The sequence below is a fragment of the Numida meleagris genome, chromosome Z, assembly GCF_002078875.1.
Source record: "Numida meleagris isolate 19003 breed g44 Domestic line chromosome Z, NumMel1.0, whole genome shotgun sequence".
Classification (NCBI taxonomy): Eukaryota; Metazoa; Chordata; class Aves; order Galliformes; family Numididae; genus Numida; species Numida meleagris.
Window position 1 is genome coordinate 51,909,915 of NC_034438.1, and position 20,284 is coordinate 51,930,198.

Genomic DNA, 20,284 nt, shown 5'->3' on the forward strand with positions numbered 1-20,284 from the left:
GTAAAGCTCCTTTATCTTTATCTTGTTGACGTACAACAAAGCATTTCTATAGGAAATGGTGGGTACAGTCATCAGTGCAGCCCAACAAGTTCTGTGATAGATTTCTCTCCAATTAGCTCTACAACTCTAAGTTTGATGTGGGTCACAGAGCTTCATGGGACCTGCCCTTACTCACATGGTACTGATGGTGAGAAAATTCTGTTCTCTGATCATGGCCAAATAACAGAAGAGATGAGAATGGGTCAGCAAATGATTACATCAGAAGGAATTGATGAACATGCACCTAACCTATAGTGCAGATTTTGAGATACCTGCCTACGCTGTTTGCAGGCACTTGCAGTGGTGGGAGCTTTATTTTGCTGTGGCTGATCACAGGTAACATCAGTTCTCAGAACTGCAACAGCATCCCAACTTTGCAGCACTATTGAAGTTAGTCTTTCTAGCAGTGGAACATCTTTCATACTATTCAGTTCATTGTTAAGGATGCACCAGGTGTTCTCTCTCACTAACTTCCATTCACTACAAACATGACTTCAATAGCCTATTGAGGAGCAAGAAGACTGTGGTGATAGATGAAAAAGGTCTAAGGAAAGGTGACAAATGTCCTTGTGAAGGACTACAGCATGTGAATAAACACTCATATTTTCTTACTTGCTCTTTTTAGATGGCAGAAGTGTTTGCCCCATTTTTAAAGTATCTTTATGTCGGAGTTCTCCTCTTTATTGCTGGTTGAGGGGACTGAGAAGTACTTCTTGTATTTCACACAGGATTCTTAGTTGAAGGCTTGAAACTAACTATTAACCGTCTTTGATTTTTCTGAGTCTTGGCACTACAGCATTACCTTGGACTCCACAAATAAACTGTTAGGGTGTATGAACTAATTAGATCCTAGCAACAGCGGGGTATGGCAGGATTTATTCTGCACAGAATACCCAGAGGCCTGATGACAAAATCGGTCTCACAGCAAGGACTAAGGGTAATCCCCTAACTAATCGTTCCTGAGATTTTACTATTGCAGAGTTGCATTTTCTTGTGCTGTCAGTGCAGTCAATATTGAAAAGACTGGCATAGACAACCAAAGGAAAAAAATCCAAGAGAAAAATCTGAGGGACCTTAATGTCCTGTAAACCTTGTCCTTTCAGTCAGGGGACATATTTCGGGCAGAATAACCTTTTGAGAATAGCGTGGAAGCAATTTTTTTGTATTATAGTGTGGCATCACTATAAGCAATGACTGTGTTTCTAAGCAGATTCTTATTGCAAATCCTTTGGTAGGATAGATCTTACTGGAGTTCTCTGTCCACAAAGAAGAAATGTATCCTCTATCTTACGTGTCACACAGAAAATTAGGAAAAATACAGCTGAGTACCTGTCTAGAGGACTGTTTTTCCTCCAAGTTAGTCCCCAGGATTCTCAAGTGTTGATATGAGTGTTTGTTTTTAAGCTGGGACTGTCAGTTGGCCCTTTAGACTGAGTATTTTTGCTCCTAATATTTTTGGATTGTTATTATTTTTTAAATTTTAGTCCTGTGTAGCAATTATTGAACCATGAGTTTATGATCTATTGTCTTTGTTTAGATTGAATTTCATTTTTTTAATTTCCCTCAAATCTACCATCTTGAGGACTGCAACTGAATACAATTGTTCCTTACAGTAAACTGCAATAGTGAAGAAAAATGTGGCTGGAGCTTACTTTCAGTCACATGAAGCAATATCCCTTTCTTGCTTTCTAAATGCTTTCTAAGTTTCTTCCTGATGTGCAATGACATGCTCTGTTCTCCATCTATATCTTTGGTGGTAGCACACTTCAACATATTCAAGAGCACTTTCTAGTGTGCTACAAAAAGCTGGGGGCAACATAAAGTTCACAATAGCAAAGGTAGATGTGCACAGAAAAATGAACACAATATGCCAGAAACAAAAGTGGCTCTCAGATAATATTTTTTTTAAAGCTGCATTTAGTTGCATCCTAGATATCTGATGTAGAGAGCTTATGTACTATATCTACTTAGAGTTGAACTGGAAATTCTGGTTCAGCTTCTGAGTTTTAGCTGGCTTCAACCTTTGGTCTGCCAAAGTACTTGTAATCAATAAGGCAATGAGATGAGCCCCAGCAATCACAAATCTAGCAACATGGAATCATAATCATATCTAAGCTTCATGACCAGTGGATGAGTTCCCTGTCCCCTGGCGAGGACGAGCAGTACTTCTTTTGTCCATTATATGCATCTTCACTATACTCTGCAAAGGAAGAAAAAGCTGACCCCTCATCTTACAGTTCTCATCCAGTGAAGTATTTCTATTTTGTTCTTCTAGAAACCCAAGCCCATGCTTACCTTGACTGGTCTAGAGCTCTGAAAATAAAATGAAACAATGCAAAACATACATTCACAAATAGCTTTTCACACGTGGTTAACCGAAGCTGTGGTAAGTAAATAGTTGCATCTAATCCAATTTACAAGCCTTGCTGTCAATGTCTCTATGTCAAGGTGGAGGCTGGTGACAAGAAGTGGTATCCCACAGGGGTCCGTCTTGGGACTGGTACTCTTCAACATCTTTATCAACAACATAGACAGTTGGTTCAAGTGTACCCTCAGCAAGTTTGCTGATGATACTAAGCTAAGTGGTGCAGTTAACGCAACAGAGGGATGTCATCCAGAATGGCCTGAACCAGATCAAAAAGTTGGCACATGAGAATCTAAGGAGGTTCAATAAGGCCCAGTACAAGGTGCTACACCTGCAGTGAGCTGATCCCAGATATGAGTACAGGGTGGGAGAAGAACTCCTTGAGAGCAGCCTTGTGGAGAAGGACTTGGGTTCCTGATGGACAAAAATCTGTACACGGTCCAGGAGTGTGCACTTGCAGCCCAGAAGGCCAACAGTATCCTGAGCTGCATCATTTTTTACTCAGAGAGTAAAAAGGCCCTAGCACAGGCTGCCCAGAGAAGCTGTGGGTGCCCCATCCCTGGAGTTGTTCAAGGCCTGGCTGTGGCCCTAGGCAGCCTGAGCTGGTGGGTAGCAGCCCTGTCCATGGCAGCAGGTTGGAACTACATAATCTTTAAGGTCCCCTCCCACTTAAGCTATGATTCTATATGATTCTATGAAAAGGAAAGCTTTCATTTGGCAAAACAAAAAATTGCAGGAGGCAAGAAGGAGGAGCATCTTATATTCCACATCCTGATCTTGCACACATAAATATATATATATCTTATAGTGGTGTCTTAACTTTGGCTATTTACCAGGTGCCTACCTAGCCACTTTCTCCCTCCCACTCTTCAAGAGGACAGGGGAGAAAATGCAATGGAAAAACTCTGAGTTAAGGACAGAGAGTATCACCACAGGCAAAACAGACTGTGAAAGAAGAAGAAGAGAAAACCTAAAACAGCTTCCTCACATCCACTTTCTTTTGCCTCCTCCACCACAAGTGGTGCAGGGAAATTAGGTATGGAGGCTGCAGTCAGCCCATAGTGCTTCATCTTTGACAGTGCTTTGCAGTCACTGCCTATAATTTCCAGTGAGGAATATGTAAGTTTACTTTCTTATTATCCTATCTTGCCTGCTTTGAAAAATATAATTGACCTAGATTTTTCTACTTGGAAGCTCCAAGTTATGTTCTGAAGGAAAGATTTTCCAAAACAGCTAACAGGTTGAGGATTAGAAAATGTACAGTATTCATCTTGGCCCTGTGTTCATGAGTCATTGTGATTTCAGCCAACCCTCCAGGTAGCAAAACCTCAATGTTTTGGAGACTCTCATCTTGTGCTCTTCTTCATGAGTCAGATATTCTCTGCTTGCTCTGGAGATTTCTTCTCTGATTACAAGATGGAATTCATTGCTATTCAGCACTAATTTAATTACCTCCACTCCTAAAACTTTCTACATCTCATTCCCTTTCACTGATACTGATAGATATTGTTTTAATGGGCACTGTGTATACAAGAGGAAGCAATTTAATATATTTGCAAACACAAGGAAAAAGAAAGCATTTTCTGCTGAATATTTTGAAAAAAATCATTATATGTATATTGGATATTTATGCTTGTTTTTCTTTTTCCTAAAGAAGAATAATTTTATTCACAATTTGCAGTCCACACCAGCTTAATGTGATAATAGAAAAAAAGTATTTTGACTGGGACAATGTAGCATAGTGAAGGCAGTGGAATACTGAGCAGGAGGACCAGTTCACCTTGTTATACAGTAAGCACCCACAGCTGATCAAGCTGAAACTTGTTTCCCATCTCCCTCTTCATGTCCAGTTCACTAAGACCAGTGGAAAGTATCACCTTGATCTGAGTCTGCAGAAGATTCACAGTGTCTTGGATGCTAGAGGGCAACGGGTATTCCTACAGGAGTTTGTTGCAGTCCTTTGGCTAATTGTAACAGAAAACAGGTTTGTGGTTCTTAGGCAGAGATTGTGCAGTGGAGGAGAAGGAAGTGACCATCAGATCACCACAGTGTCACCCTGCTATTAGACTGTCCAGGAGGGGCTGATGGGACACTTATGAAGATTAACTGAGAACTCTGAAATCCACATCCATGTCTGTTCTGTGCATGTGGTGAAAGCTGAAAACTATACACCTCTGTGTATCTGTCATGGGAGCTCATCTGAGTGCCGTGAGAGAAAGATGGGATAAGACTGAAACTTGTGGTGGAAGACATGATTCAAGGTATGAATGAAGAGCTGCTGTTTTTTACAGAGCTGAAAGCCTGAGCTAGCAGAGAGGAGCAAGATAATGCAGCCACAGGGAATTCTTGGAGAAATTGTGCCCTTGGAGGAAGTTAGGAAGTCAATACACGGAAGCCATGTCTACAAATAACCTCTGCTCTCAGAAAAGCTGGCTGAAAGAGTCTGATGCTCCTCAAGGAAATGACCTGGGTAGATCTGCTCCAGAAGAACTGACTTTCTGTTAACAGGTCAACTTTTCTTCTTAAGTACTCCCTTCCTAAAATTCTATTCCCCTTCTTTCTGTGTGCTACCTCCCTCCTGGTTCTGCTCCTTTGTGGTTCACACACAACTGAACAAAGTAAACTGAAATTTCCTGACTTTGCTTTGTTCTCTTCCATTGCTTGTCAACCCCCTTCCACTGTCGCAGTGACAGAGCCCTGGTCAACATAGGTGTGCAGCAGCAGATCTGCATGACTAGAACACTTGAACGCACACGTGCACACATAGAGATGCACAATCCTATAGACTGAGGCACTCAGCACTCCTCTCTTACCTCTCCTCAGGTGTTCAGAGGTGTCACTGCTCCCTATGTGTCAGGCTGTGATGCTTTCTATATTTCCAGTCATAAAGCACGAAGTGTCAGCTGGTTGAGTGCATGACAGAGCTTAGACTTAAATGGATTGCTTGAGGGGGAAGAATAGTTTTCTCCTTTCAAACGTGTTAAAAGACCTCCCCAGAAGTTTTCTGGGGACTGCATCTATCTCCTTCACCAAAGCAACTCCTTCAACCTCAAGCCAGAGATAAACTAATTGATTAGAAAGACAAGCAGACAAAAGGGAAGAGAGGAGAGAGGAATAGAGGGGAGGGGAAGAGAGGGGAAGGGAAGTAAGTTCAGCAGGATGAAATGCCCTCACTGATGATATTCTACAGACACCAGAATGGTACTCCAGATTTACACCACTGAGGATGTGGCCATTTGAAAGGCTATTGTGTTTATAGCTGCTAGCAGCTTCTCTTATGCAGTATTACTAGGACAGAAACAGCCTCATAATGCATATCTACTGTTTCTTCACCACAGCTTAGTCTACACATCACTGCTGCCCTGACTAGTTCTCCTTCCGTCATTGCCCTAGGCTTTCTGCTGTGTTGTTTTTTGAGATGGCTGTGCAACTGAGGAGGAAAATGTGCCGGAGAAGTACTCCCTGCTCTAGAAGCAGTATGACCGTCTCTATCTGCCTGTCTCCTTCTGATTATATCTTCCTCTATTTCTGTCATCTCCACAGTCTTTATGCCAAACAATATGCAAATCATGTTCTCACTGCTTTGCCTTAATACACTGCAGATTGCTAAGTGGCCAGCCTGCTATGCTCTCCAACCTCTGCATCCTTCTACTTCTGTTTGCTGAGTCAGCCTTGGAATCACAAGAGAAAACAGCAGTAAGCTGCTTTATACAAGGACTGCACAGCCATTGCATTGCTGCGGGCCTTTGCATTCCTCCAAGGTGACCCATGTTTCTCTGAACACTTTGCTGCAGAGGTGGAGCTGGAGATAACATTTGACAGTTTAGGATATGACAAATAATGGAGACATATTGTAATACTGGAAGCTTGCTGAGGTAGGCATAGTTTGGAGAGGATCTGTTGCCTGGTTCAGCTACTACACCTACAGTTACAGAGATGTGTATGCATTATGAGCAACAGGACCATCTTTTTCATCTACGGTTGGATAGCACAGAGGAGTTGATCATCTGGGAGTGAACACAGTACAGAAGAAATAACCTTAGGAAGAGTATTTTGGTTCACCTGCTGTGAACACAAGCAGTTGTCAGCTCTGTTTCCCTAGCAAGCCAGGAAAGCCGGTATTCAGCAGTACAAACGTATTGCCTTCTGACAGTGCAATGTGTACTGATAGAAGACCTTTGTCATTATCATTCAAGAGCATCTGTGGAGTGTTGTCATTTGCGTTTCTTGCTTTGGACTCTCAAACCAACTTCCTTCTAACAGCTTTCTGCACAGCCCTGATTTCTGTCTTTTAGCCTCTGGAAAACATAGAAACACTTGCAACAATTGGTGTTATTCTTTAGCTCTGCTTGTTGTATGTTACCAGTATGTAAAATTGTTGACCCCTGGCTGCAGTAATCCCTTCCGCAAGTCCATTCCTTTCATGGCAGTTCTACTAAATCTTTCAAACAAGCTGAATTACTTGGTCAAACTATTTCTTGGTCAGTGGTTTACAAAAAAAAAGTGAGAGAACCCAAGAGTGCTCCCTCAGTTCCAAGACAGTCCTCGATATTTCTAGAGTTTTTTTGGTGACTCTCTGAGGTGGGTTTCAACTTGAGGTATCTGCAGTGGTAGTTCAGTGACTCTTGACTGTAGTCAACACACTAACAATTCATAAAGTATCTTTTAAGAACAGGCAAAGTTGTTCTTATTCTTTTCTCTTAATTCTGTCCATGAAAGATTTCCCAGCCCAACATGGGATAAAATTATCAGAAATCATAACATTAACAATAATATATCTAAAATAGTTTGATTGTCCAGGGAGAAGATCTTAAAACTGGTTAAAGTGCAACATTTGTTTAAATTTTGATAAACGATTCTTATGTTTTGATTTGAAAAGTTGAATCTTTTTTTAGGGTATATAAAGTAAAAAATATGAAAGACCATTTCAAATAAAAACTAAAATTTCATTTAGAGGACTGTCATATCCTGTTGGTTTTTTTTTTACTTCCCTTTTTCAAAAATGTTCTGAAGCATGAAGCATAAATATCTTTTCTGCAAACACCCTCTCTTTGTGCTAATGAAGAATATTCAATTTCAAAAAAAAAAAAAAAAAGCTAAAAAAAATTGGAAAAGTGTTGTACTAACCCCTTCTGTACACAAAAGATATTATGGGTCAGCAAAGAGCAAAAAATTTACATTATGTCTAGAATAAATGAAGAATATCTGAGTATCTTTTTTTCTTGAGGTGGATGGATTGCCAGCTTTCAACTGTGCAGGAGCACTGTTCAGACTGTGCTCTGTTTCTGCCACTTGCCTTTGCCTTTGCCATATAAATCAGTTACCTGGTAACCCAGTCAGAAAGGAAGCCTTTCTAATGTAAGAGGAGACATGATTTTTCACCATTCACTTTGGCTTAGCAATTAATAAGGAAAAAGGAGTACTCAGTGAGGAATGTAAAGATCAGAGTGAACAGCAGGTTCATGATGAAGTGACAAGCAGTGGCACCATTCAAAGGAGGGGTCAGAATATTGAGAGTATGATGGGGGTCTTGGCAGGTTGGAGCTTTGGGTGTTGGTTGTAATAATCTACTGAGAATTCTACCTCTGCCTAGATAAGCTTGGCTTTTCTTCTTTGTTGGAAACATCTGTGAGATCCAGTGCCATATCCTTCCATTACCTTTGAGGAAATTTAGCCTAAGGGAGACAACAATCTCAAAAGAGTTACCTGAGGATTAATTAATGACTCTTCACAAAATGCTGTAAGAATGGAAAGCAAGACTACTAAGACAAAGACATTTTGAATAGTTCTGCTTATGCCAATGATAACATGCGTTTGTTTTCTTCAACAAAATGAATGTATGAAATTTTGTGTTCATAAGCAGATGCAGGAATGTTCAGTATGACTTACGTGATTGTAGCAGGTCAATTTTGCATAGGGAAGACACAGGAAATACTGGGTTTCCTGTAACATGAGCTGTTGTCCTATGTGCATGTCACAACCAGGACCTCATCAGCCTGTGTCCATGTACTGTATGCCAGTATGCCCTTCGAAGAGGATCCCCTCCAACTTAGGATGTTCTATAATTCTGTGATTCTAAAAGGAACGTGCTCACCACTTTGTAGAGACAAATATCTTGGGTATTAGCTTTCTGCTTTGCATAAGCTATGAACTATAAATCAGGTAGAATAACAAAATAAAGAAGATGCAGAGGGCTGAAGATCTTTGATATGATCATAGCAAAGGAATTCAATGTGGAGATTCCCAGATATAACTAAATTAATATTATTTTCATTTTAACCTGGTATAGTTAGAACTTACATTGCTGACATGTTCACAGAGTTTAAATGTAATAAAATGCTATTTAAGAAATATCACAAAACATTGTGTTAATGAAAAGGGACTGCCTACTGTATCTAGAACATTTTGAAGGTGAAGCAAAGGAGATGATTTTTTTCTACTGTCTGGAAGATCTTGCATCCTTCTTTGGAATGTTTACTCAATTTTGCTGGAAGGACACATATTTTTTCCACTGTTTTCTAAATAAATTATTTTCTGTTCCCCAGGCTTTCAAAGTTGTGGAGTTAAAGATCAATTCTAAGACCTGGACTTTGCTCTAAATTTGTTTCAGACCTATTGTGGTGGGTTAATTTTGTCTAGACACCAGGTGCCCACCTCACTCCCCCTCCTCAACAAGATGAGGAGAAAGTAAGATGAAAAAGCTTGTGGGCTGACCTCAGGACAGGGAGATCGTGCATTAATTTCCCTCACAAGCAAAACAGATTTAGTTTCGAGAAGAAAATTTAATTTATTGCCCATTAACAACTGAATAGGGCAGTGAAAACTGGAAAAAAAAAATTAAGAACATCTTTCCCCTACCCCTCTTCTCCCCAGGCTCAATTATAAATTTAATTATTCTACCTTCTCCCTTGCCTGAGTGGCAGAGTGGAACGTGCAATGGGCACTGCGGTCAACAGCAGAATGGAACGACTGAAATAATGTTGCACTGGTATTCCCTTTGGTAATGGAGGTGGAAGAAATAACTTAGAACAAATAATAAATGAAGCCCAGCACGTTGAAAGATAAATCTTTTTGCAATACCTGTGCCTTTCAGTTTTCCAGATTTCTATGATTTAAAAAGTCATTTCAGAAAGAATCAGGTCAGACTGTAATGATGGAGAGTTGTAAACTTCTAGAATAGTCGAGAATTCTTCACCACAGCACGCTTTCAGTAGAGGACTTGTTCATGTCAAGCTGGCCATTGAGACAGTAGGGTGGGCAAGTTGCTCTCAGCGACTTCTCCAAATATGTATTTTCAAATTTTGCTGATAAATATGCTCCTGTTTTGTTGTTGTTATGGGTTGGAATGTGAATGAAATTTAATAGACAGGACTGTGTAAGAAAAGGTATCTCACAATTTATAGATGAAGCAGGTAAGGAACAGGTACTGAAAATTCTCAGATAACTTTTAAATGCTCGCCTACTAAATCAATTAGTAATTCCAGAGATGGCTGTATCTGCTACATATGTTCAGGCACAGATTCAGTACCACCTTGTGGCCACACAAAACCAGTGGGGAGAAAAATCCCCTAAAGAATAATGTAACCATTCATTAGTCATATGCCAAACTTTTCCTAGTAACTGAAACTGTTAGCTGATATGCAGCATAATTTCTTCAGGAAAACTGAAAACCAATTTCAGGATTCTCAGAGAACCCTGGAAAAAAGAGCTATTTACTCAGAGAGATAATAGCGACATTGACAGTCATCCTCAGTGAAGACAAGCAGCCATGAACAATTCCCAGCACCGTGGGTGGTGCACAGCTGTCTTCTGGGGTGTCTTTATGCATGTCTCCAGATACCAACTCTCCAGTTGTAGACACAGTGTAAGGAACTTGAGGGACTTTTAATCACCCAGACATCTGTTGGTGGGACAACAGCGGGCCATAGGCAATCCAAGAGATTCCTGGAATGCATTGATGATAACTTTCTTCTCCAAGTGACAGAGTCAATGAGGAGAGGTTCTGTGGTGGACCTTGTTTTTACCAGTAAGGAGGTGCTTGTGGAGAATGTGAAGTTCAAAGGCAGTTTTGGCCGCAGTGATTATGAAATGGTGGAGTTCAAGATCCTTAAGGCAGGGAGAAGGGCACAGAGCAAGCTCACTTCTCTGGACTTTGTGAGAGCAGCCTTTGACCTTTTCAAGGATCTGCTTGGTAGACCACTGTGGGATAAAGCTGTGGAAGGAAGGGAGGCCCAACCAAGGTGGTTAATATTCAAGGATCATCTACTCCAAGCTCAGGAGCAATGCATCCCAGCATAGAGGAAGGCAAGAAGTCAGGCAAATATGTCAAGAGACATGCATAGATGAACACAGAGCTCCTGGCCAAACTCAAACTAAAAAATGAACCATCCAGAGGGTGGAAGCAAGGACAGGCATAATGGGAGGAATACAAATACATTGTCCAAGCAGCTAGTGATCAAGTCAAGAAAACTAAAGACCAGATTGAATTGAAACTGTCCAAAGACATCAAGGGCAACAGGAAGGACTTCTACAAGTATCTCAGTTATAAAAGGAGGAGTAGGGGAAATACGGGCCCTCCCCTGAAGGAAACAGCAGATCTGGTTACCCGGGACAATGAAAAAGTCAAGGCACTGAATGCCTTCTTTGCCTAATTTTTTCAACAGCAAAACTAGTCTTCAGGAATCCCAGGTCCCAAAGGCCAGTCTGAATTGTGGAAGAGGACTAGATCAGGGAAATACTTAAACAAACTGAGCATTCACAAGTCTATGGACCTCTATGAGGTGTATTCATGAGAGCTTAGAGAACTAGCTGATGTGATTTCAAGGCCACTCTTTATTATCTTTACTTGATGGCAACTGGAAGAGGTGCCCAAAGATGGGAGGAAAGCAAATGTCACTCCTATCTTCAAAAAGGACAAGAAAAAGGACCAGGGGAACTCACCTTGATGCCTGGGAAGGCGATGGAACAGCTAATCCTGGAAATCATTTCCACGTACTTCAAAGAGAAGAAAATAATCAAAAGTTGCCAGCATGGATTCACAAAGGGGAAGTCATGTCTGACCAACCTGATAAGCTTTTGTAATGAAATGGATAGATGAGCCTGATGGATGAGGGAAAAGCAGTGGATATTGTCTTCCTGGACTTAAGTAACTCCTTTGACATTGTCCCCCATAAGTTCATCATAATGAAGCTGTTGAAGTATGGGCTGGATGAGCAGACAGTGGGATGAATCAAAAATTGACTGAAAAGCTGGACCCAGAGGGTAGTGGTCAGTGTATCCCAGGGGGCAGTACTGGATCAAATCCTGTTTAATGTCTTCATTAGCAATCTGTATGATGGAGTAGAGTAAATTTTAAAAAAAAGTAGAAAAAGAAACAAAACAAAACTGGAGGGAGTGACTGACTCATCAGTTGTTTGTGCTGCCACCCCGAGAGACTTTGACAGATTGGAGAGGTCAGTTGACAAACGCAAATACAACCTCTGATACTAAATTTTGTGGAGCTAGACTTTGAGAAAAAAATGGAATTGTTCTCATCCTTTACATGTTTTGGAGGTAATTCAATTTTTTCCCATGTTCAGCAAAGTCAGAGAACGAAAAAGGTCCATTTTTTTGTTATATACATATTTTTAAAGTCCTTTATTTACTTAACAAACAACTTCTAATGTGAAGAAACCAAAGTGCTTGTTTTCATTTTGTTCCTGTTATTTTAGGACTCCCCTTTCCATAGGTCAACTTCATCTGAAGCAGTTTCATTCCTAAAAAAATGCCATTTTACTCTGCTGCAAAACATTACAGCATTACCTTTTGATTATAGAGCATTTCAATTTTAACACTGAATAATCAAAACTGACCCTTTCTCAGAAAGAAATGCTTTTGATGAAATTACATATTTCTCCAAGGAAGAATATTTTTTTTCCAAAACAAAGTTTATATTTGGGTATCAAATAGGTACTGGGAGTTGATGGCTGTTTTTCTTCATGTTACAGCATCAAGACTGGCAGCAAACAAGAAAAACACATTTATTTACTTACAGAATCTGGTTTCTCTAATGCTCTTTCAAAGTGAAGATCTCATTCCCAGCCCTCTATTGCCCTGTACTGCAGCTGCCCATAAAGCCAGCCATACACTGTAAAAATCTAGGGTCAGTCTAGCACCATGAAATTCACAGAGAACAATTAGCATAGACTTCCTAAGGAAAGGCAGAAAAACAGGCTGACAAGTACAGTCCTAATTCCTTCATATATTTTTAGGGTTCCCTTTGTCCTAGGACACAGTAGCTCTTGAGTGGTTGCTTTTGTTCCATAGATTCCGATCCCCGGATGTTTGTTCAACAAGTTCATGAGCTATAGAATTCACCAGCCATGAGATGATACTTGTAGTGAGAAGGAATTGCAGATGACTGGTGGGTTGTTGTGATCTCTGTGGTCTTTACTACTGCTCTTCTCCTCTGACTGGCAAAGCAAGGTCATGTCTGCAGATAAAAGATGCTGGGAATCTCCTAAAGACATTACATGTAACCTGGGAGGAACAGTGGTGCTACGCGTGTCATTTCTCCTGCAGTGCTGGCTACGCTATGTTGGATGTTCTTTTCCAGTGTTCAACCCTGTGGCTGTGAGTCAGTCAGATGCTTCCTTAGCCTCAGATCATCATTTGTCTTGAATATCTCTCCCGTGAAGTCTGATTTGACTGGCATCCACTAGATACAAAAATAATAAGATGTCATTACTGAACATTGTGCCTTGGAAAAAGTGATTTAGAGAATCACTAGATATTTTTGAAGTTACTGGCTTCAGTTTTACAGACTGTCATCCTAAATATGAATGATGATGAAGAAAAGAACCAAAAATATTGCCTTTGCTCAGAGATGTTTAGAAGTTTCTTGTCAAACCCAAAAGCATCTGAAGTCAGAAAATCGTGACAGCAGCGGGGATTTTTCTTTGCTTCAATGGTAAATAATTTGGGTCTTTCTTCATGGTAGAAGTGAAAAGAGCAAATTGTGAAAAAGACATTTACTTCATATCTGTTCAGCAGTTCTGTACTATTGATACTGAGAAAACACTGGATACTTCGTACCATCGCAATTCTTTGATCCTTTTGAAATCATACCTAATTTTCTCTTCAGAGAGGCTTGTTCCTGCAAAATGTTTTTCTTGCCTTTTCAGGATCTTAAGTTGGTTAGTTAATTTATATTTCTTATATGCTGAGAGCAATCTTCATTCCCTTTGGTGCTTAAATTTTAATTTAAGCAGAAATAAGGGAGTGGCTCTAACACAGGAAAACTTTTGAAGCTGACAGCTGCTTCAGCAAACCTGAATGCCCTTCCCCTTTCTCACTAAGGTCAAATGCTTCTCTGCTGTAGTTGAAGTGAAATGGTTTAAGTAATGAAGAAGGTAGCTTGAAGATATCTTTGTTGCTGTAGATTTTCATGTGACAGTTTGAATTGATTTTTTGTCATCTATCACTATTATCTCAAAAATTTCAGTACAAAGACTTCGGCATTTAGCAGTAAAAACTGAGAATTGCTGAAATGTATGAGGGCTGAGGAGTGATAGGAGCTGGAGGTACAAATATTATTTTCCTTCAACATGCCTCCAAACTAGAAGTTGGAAAGAAAACCTGAGTCACTGTGGGAGAAGAAATACTACAGCACTTCTCTCCCCAGTATCATTCAATCAGGCATATTCTTACTCCCCTATTAAATCTAAAAATTTGAATACAAAGTCATGAAATGAAATTCTGGTTATTCGTGTAAAGTCTTAGCTGCATGCTTTTGATTCTCAGTGGGAGTGGTGAATTTCAAGTATCCATTATGCTCAGAGGCACAGGAATGTTTCTCTCCAGACAGTATGTGTCAACTTTACTTCAACACATGTAGAGTTTGTTGTGCAAATCAGTGTCTTACGAAGGTTTATTTTTACCAACAGGCCTTACTCGATATCAGTCTGTCTAGAACTGTCATTTTCATTTCAATCTGCCTGTCTGTCTTAACCACTTTGCTCTACATCGTTGATAATTAGCTTTTTTCCAGAAATTTTGCCTCATCCAAATTATTTTATTATAAAATGTTGCAGATGGAATTTCAAAATCATTTCAGATGATTACAGAATCACAGAATCATAGAATAGCCTGGGTTGAAAAGGACCTCAAAGATCATCTAGTTTCAACCCCCCTGCTGAGTGCAGGGTCATCAACCACTAGACCAGGCTGCCCAGAGCCATGTCCAGCCTGGCCTTGAATGCCTCCAGGAATGGGGCATCCACAACCTCCTTGGGCATCCTGTTCCAGTGTGTCACCACCCTCTGAGTGAAAAACTTCCTCCTAATATCTAACCTAAATCTCCCCTGTCTTAGTTAAAAACCATTCCCCCTTGTCCTATCCCTATCCACCCATGTAAACAGTCATTAGTCATTCCCCATCCTGTTTATACGCTCCCTTCAAGTGCTGGATGATGGCCTTGAGCATCAGACCTAATTGGTAAGAGAAAAGGGTAGGATCAACAACAGCAGAATACCATTCAGAAACTGACACAGAGCTGGTATTGTCTTTGCTAGGCCCATGGCTCTGTGGTCCCACATTCTCTCCCATACTTGTTTCTGAATGATCTGAGCATCTGACCATCTTGTCTTGAGGAAGCTATCTATCCACTGGGCTGTATTTAAGGGAGAATTGTTGGGATTGATAATTTGTGTGTGTGTGAAACAGCAAAAGCAGAACATTTGCAGTGATGTGCATATTATAGAATATGAAGCACCACACTCGGTACCTCCCTTATTCGACCAACCTGTCAAGAGGGTGACTGACAATGTGTTATCTTTTCCCTACAGTATGGGATAAAGAAGAAGGAGGAAAAAGAAGCAGAGGCCCAGGCTGCACTGGAAGCTAATGCTGAAGGAAGCCTGACTCGACCAAAGAAGGCTATTCCTCCTGGCTGTGGGGAGGAGGAGGAGGAGGAAGAAGAGAGCATTCTAGACACAGTCATCAAATACCTACCAGGCCCTCTGCAGGACATGTTCAAGAAGTAATAACTGCAGACTGCTAGATGGGCATAAACAGTACTGCAAAGGATTTCTCTTTTGCCCAATGGGGATTTACAATCTTGCCATCCATCATGCACCTCTGCCCTCTAATGCTCACTAGGAGCCCTTTTGCTTCCCATTCCCCACTGCCTCTTCCCTTTGCCTCTACCCCAAGACTCATCAGTCCTTTTTTTGTACATAGTCACATCCAGTAGATGCCTCTGAATGGATGTAAAGATTAAAAAGCTGCAGACTACACAACTTTTATTATAAGCCATAGTACTGTGTATGTTAAATAAGGCAACTGTACATTAAGCATAGAAAAGGAACAACCTCACATGCATTTTGACCCAAAGCAGGAAGAAGTGTTCACTAATTGTGAACAGTATCCTTTCAGTTTTCTTCTTATTATTATTATTGATAATAATTGCTAGTTATTTTTATTAATGCTCTTGTTAATTGGGTCACGCTAGACATTTGTTGTTGAGCACATCTACTCTTGGAAGGAACATCTCAGTTTTCTCATGGAAGCAGAGCTTTTCAGTTTTAATTCCATCACTGGCATAAATAAAAAATCATTTGGAAGCTAAATCATGCATGATTTACACAGCTGACATCACTCAGAAGTATAGAAGAAGTGAGTCATCTGCCCTCAGATGCTGATAGAAGTTAAATGCCTCAAAATCTAAGCAAGAGTCATGTCACTTTGGGAATTAGCCATACGCTTAACTTGGAAGAGCAGATTTGGTCTGACAGGTGCCATGCAGAAAGCCAGAACTACTATGGGGTGTGTGGTACTGTTAGAGGACCTCTCCACCCCTTGGAAGTCAGTGACCAAGAATGTTGGCCTCTCTGATTAACTAAACTTCCTCTTTCAGTCCAGTGCCATATTTGACAATGTCATTCCCAGCAGTGCTTTCAGGATAGGCATTTGGCCTCCAGTCTATTGCTACTGCTGTGTTCTACCCATCCTTCAGTGCAGTTGTGGGAGAAAGTGAAAGTTAGACATGACACTGGAGAGCCAGAAATTCTAAGTTTCCTACGTCTCATACTAAATTGCTCTGCTGCCTTGGAGAGGTAATTTATTTTTCTGATTCAGCTTCTCCAACTGTTAAATTGAGCTTTCAGTCTATACCTACTGTAAAAGGATGTAGTAAGGATGGATTGCACAATTCTTCACCAGTGCTTTGCAGGAGCTAATTAATATTATAGCAGTGTGTAGTGTCTGTTGATTCTATTAAGGTATGAAAAAATCTCTCTCAACATTGTCTTTCATACCTTCGCCAGACATAGGTACAGATATTTTCCAGTACAGCATGGTAGGTATTGAGTAACTAAATAAGAAAAACTAAATTCTTCTGAAGATGTTGACTTGCTAGTACACACACAATCACATATATCAACAGATTTATTTTGAACAAAATCCCTTGCTAAGTTTTCTGGACTGTCATCTGAAGATGTGATCATAGAATTTTTGTATTTGGCTACATCACTGTAGTAGCTGCTGTAAGAGCATCACACCTTCTCAGTCTCACAATCTTGTAAGATAATCATAGAATCATAGAATATCCCATGTTGGAAGGTACCCATAAGGATAATCAAGTACAACTCCTGTTCCACTGTTATCCCAGGTTTTTCTTACACGGGTTCACCTAATTCAATAACATGGTATCTCTTTTTAGAAAAGGTAGTTTCCTTTCCTTTAAGGGTGAATCTTGGCCTCCACACCAGTTTTTCAAAGCCCACATTAAGGTGGTAGGAATCTACTGATTAAAAAAGATGGAGGACTTGTAGTTCACCAGAATGCATCACATACAATGGAAAGGCACCATCTCAACATAATCAGGGTTTGCCTCACAGAAGTAGTATTGTTTGTCGCTATCGTGGAAACAACAGAACCAACAACAGAACCAACAACAGAAAGGAAAGCAATCTGAGATACCTCATTAGGTACCTAAAATTAAGCATTTTACTCTAATGGAACTTATTTGATTCAGTTGTTCAGCATAACTGAGCTTAGGCAAATATTCCTGTACTTTTCTAAATCCGGAATTTTAAAAGATACTTGTCATCCTATCAAGTAAGCAGAAGCACCATAGTTAAGGCAATGAGCCTTAACTATGTAAACTAATATGAATTCTGTGCCTTTTAGCAGCATCTTGTAAAAAAAATTATTGTGAAACAAAAGAAATATACTACTCACCCAATCATCATTCAGGTATATCAGCAGTCCTTGCTGCTTCACAACTAACTTCAGTGGCAAGCTTCTACCAAATCTCAGGTGGAAGCTGAGAATGTTTAACTGATCTACAAGTCAGAACCAGCTGATAAAAAGGCAATTTGTTCTGAGTTGGATCTACAAACGAGACATGTTCATTCTAGTGCAAACTGCCATGAGTTTTGCAATGGAAAAGGAAGTCAGGTTTTACTCTTTCAGATAATATCAGCAGTTTTCTGCCCTTTCATTTAGAGCAAGATCAGTGTGTCCCAATAGGACTTCAATGACCCAGAATACTCTTTAACTCTGTATCAATGCTTGGGTAGTGCTGAGCAACTTACCATTTTCTAGGGAGAGTGTCATACTCACTCCATGCAAATTCAGCAACTACTAATTTTGAGCTTATTTAAGTAGATCTCAAAGAACTGAAAATTCTCCTGTCACAAAGGCAGCAGCTTTTTTTGATGCTCTGACAGAGAACTTGATCCAACACCCCTGAAAGCTAAGAGGCAGAGATCCTGTCTCTTTGCTCCAGCCATTCATTGGCAGTGAAATCTGCTGACACACTAACATCACATCTTCTGAAATGCACTGACTGATGTGAGTGGTCTATGTTTTCTAATGCATAAGTCGAACCAGCACAAAAGTTCCTCTGCTTAAAGAGACATATTCATTTATTTATATTCTCCCCTGGTCTTGTCATGGAGGAATCAACAAACAAAAAAACAAGAGGATGAACTCACACTGCTTTGCTTTGGATTTTCTCTTAGATTTGCTTGTTGACATATCCCTAGCCCCTATCATGGACTCATTTCCTCATCCAGTCAAATACTGTCCATGGGGCAGAAGCAGGGTTTGCTATGCTGTCCCGTATGTTGGATGATACTGCCAATTGTTTGTTTGTTTTCAGTCTCCCTGGCACCTTGATGGGTGTGCTTGTGTGTGGAAGATGAAACGAGAGAGGATCAGGAGAGAGAACAGAGGGATATTTGATATAATTTTTTCTAACTGTGCCTCAACAGCTGTGCCATTGACTGGTCTAAGTCAGGATCTTGTGTGGCCTATGCTTAAATGTCGTAAGCAGGTAGTATTGTTCCCATGCTTAGAGTATTAAAAAAAAAAAAATTCACTCTGTGAGCTGAGCCCCTGAGCTGTGTGTACATCTAGATCCAAACTCTGAAAAATGCTGTGAGAACACTGTGTGGAGTTTGTTACAAGCTAGGCTCACAGAGCAGGAGGAAAAGGGGAAGTGGTTTATTAAATAATACTTGCTGAGCATTTTTCATTGTCGGAGATTTCCAGTCCAGCCATGTCATCATTTCTGTACCTCAGCTCTCCCAGCCCACAGTAGACCTTACTCCACGGACAGCAGAGTTCGGCCATTTGTGAGCTGCCAGGCATGAATTTTCCTTTTAATTTTCATTTCTTTCAATAAAGAAACAAGACAGAAGACCTATTACAGGTACTGGGCAGATTTTTCTTGATTTTGCCTCACATAACCTTTGGCACCTTGCATGAGTTCTGGGCCTCTCCCCAAGTCATTCCTTCATCTCCAAAGTGCCTAAGCCTCTCTGAACAGACTCAAAAGCAGGCACTTCCCCTTCCCTTGTGCCCATTCTTTCCCCTTCCCGCCCTGCACTACCAACATGGTGCACAACATCTTTGGCTGATGTACAGGTGTGAGAAGCATTGTCTCAGACACTTTCCCCTCAGCACAAAAGCAGGCATTGAAGCACTTGAACAAGACCAAAGATAAGTATGGTTCATTGTTTGGATTCTGAATTTCTCTTTGTCATTCCATGCCATTGTTTCATTTGTGTTGCTAGTCTGTTCAATCTCAGGTAAATGAGGTCTTTTTTTTTCTTTTCTTTTCCCTATTTTTTTTTTTGGTTGTTTGTTTCAGGTGGCAGGTGTGGATTAGTTTTAATTTACACAGAAAGGTTGGTGGCTAGACACTGCAGCCATTTTCCTTCACAGCTCCAAGACCTTTCTCGTTACTGAAAAAGAGTCAAAGGGCCTCCACCTTTTGGAGGACAAATGAGTTTGCCACTGACCTTCGCAAACTCACACCTATCTTTAGAGAAAGCCATATGAAATCAGACTGCAATATTAATTATGAATGATACTTGTCTTTAAAATAAATAAAACGAGATATAAGATCATGTGCTAGATCACTCTGGAGTTCCTCAGTCTATGTTTCTAGTACCATATGTTGGCTTATGTCCTTCCTAGCCCCTTTCCTTCATCAATAAACACCATACCAATGCTGCTTAGTACATCTTTTTGCCAAGCTTACTGTGCTAGAATAAGCGTTGTTAGAAATCTGCTGTTGTGACCTCAAAGTAATGTCTTATGTATCTGAAACTTGTCTGTATTCATTCTGAGTATGTTATCAAGATACTGTTTCTTCATGTGCTGAGTTAGTAAAATGTTTCAATACTGACGTTAAAAAATTGCTTGTTTTCTCTCTCTTCCCCACACACATGCACAGAGCAAAACTCAATCTAACAATGCATTTTCTAGTAGAAATGCTTCCCAGTGTTCTTTAAGATGCATGCAGAACTCTCCAAGCAGCCAGAAGATTATTTAAAGTAGAAAATTTGTGAATGTAAATTTTGTTATTTGCCTGCTACTTTTTCCTGCATG

General features: G+C 40.3%; 1 protein-coding gene across 1 annotated transcript in view; it reads left to right on the forward strand.

The window, feature by feature from the left end:
• The window catches only part of CPLX1 (complexin 1), a 118,863-nt gene extending 98,958 nt beyond the window's left edge, over window positions 1–19,905 (forward strand). Inside the window, exon 4 of the mRNA XM_021381039.1 lies at window positions 15,229–19,905. Within this exon, the coding sequence (XP_021236714.1) occupies window positions 15,229–15,426 (198 nt within the window). The 3' untranslated portion in view covers window positions 15,427–19,905. The remainder of the gene's footprint in view (window positions 1–15,228) is intronic.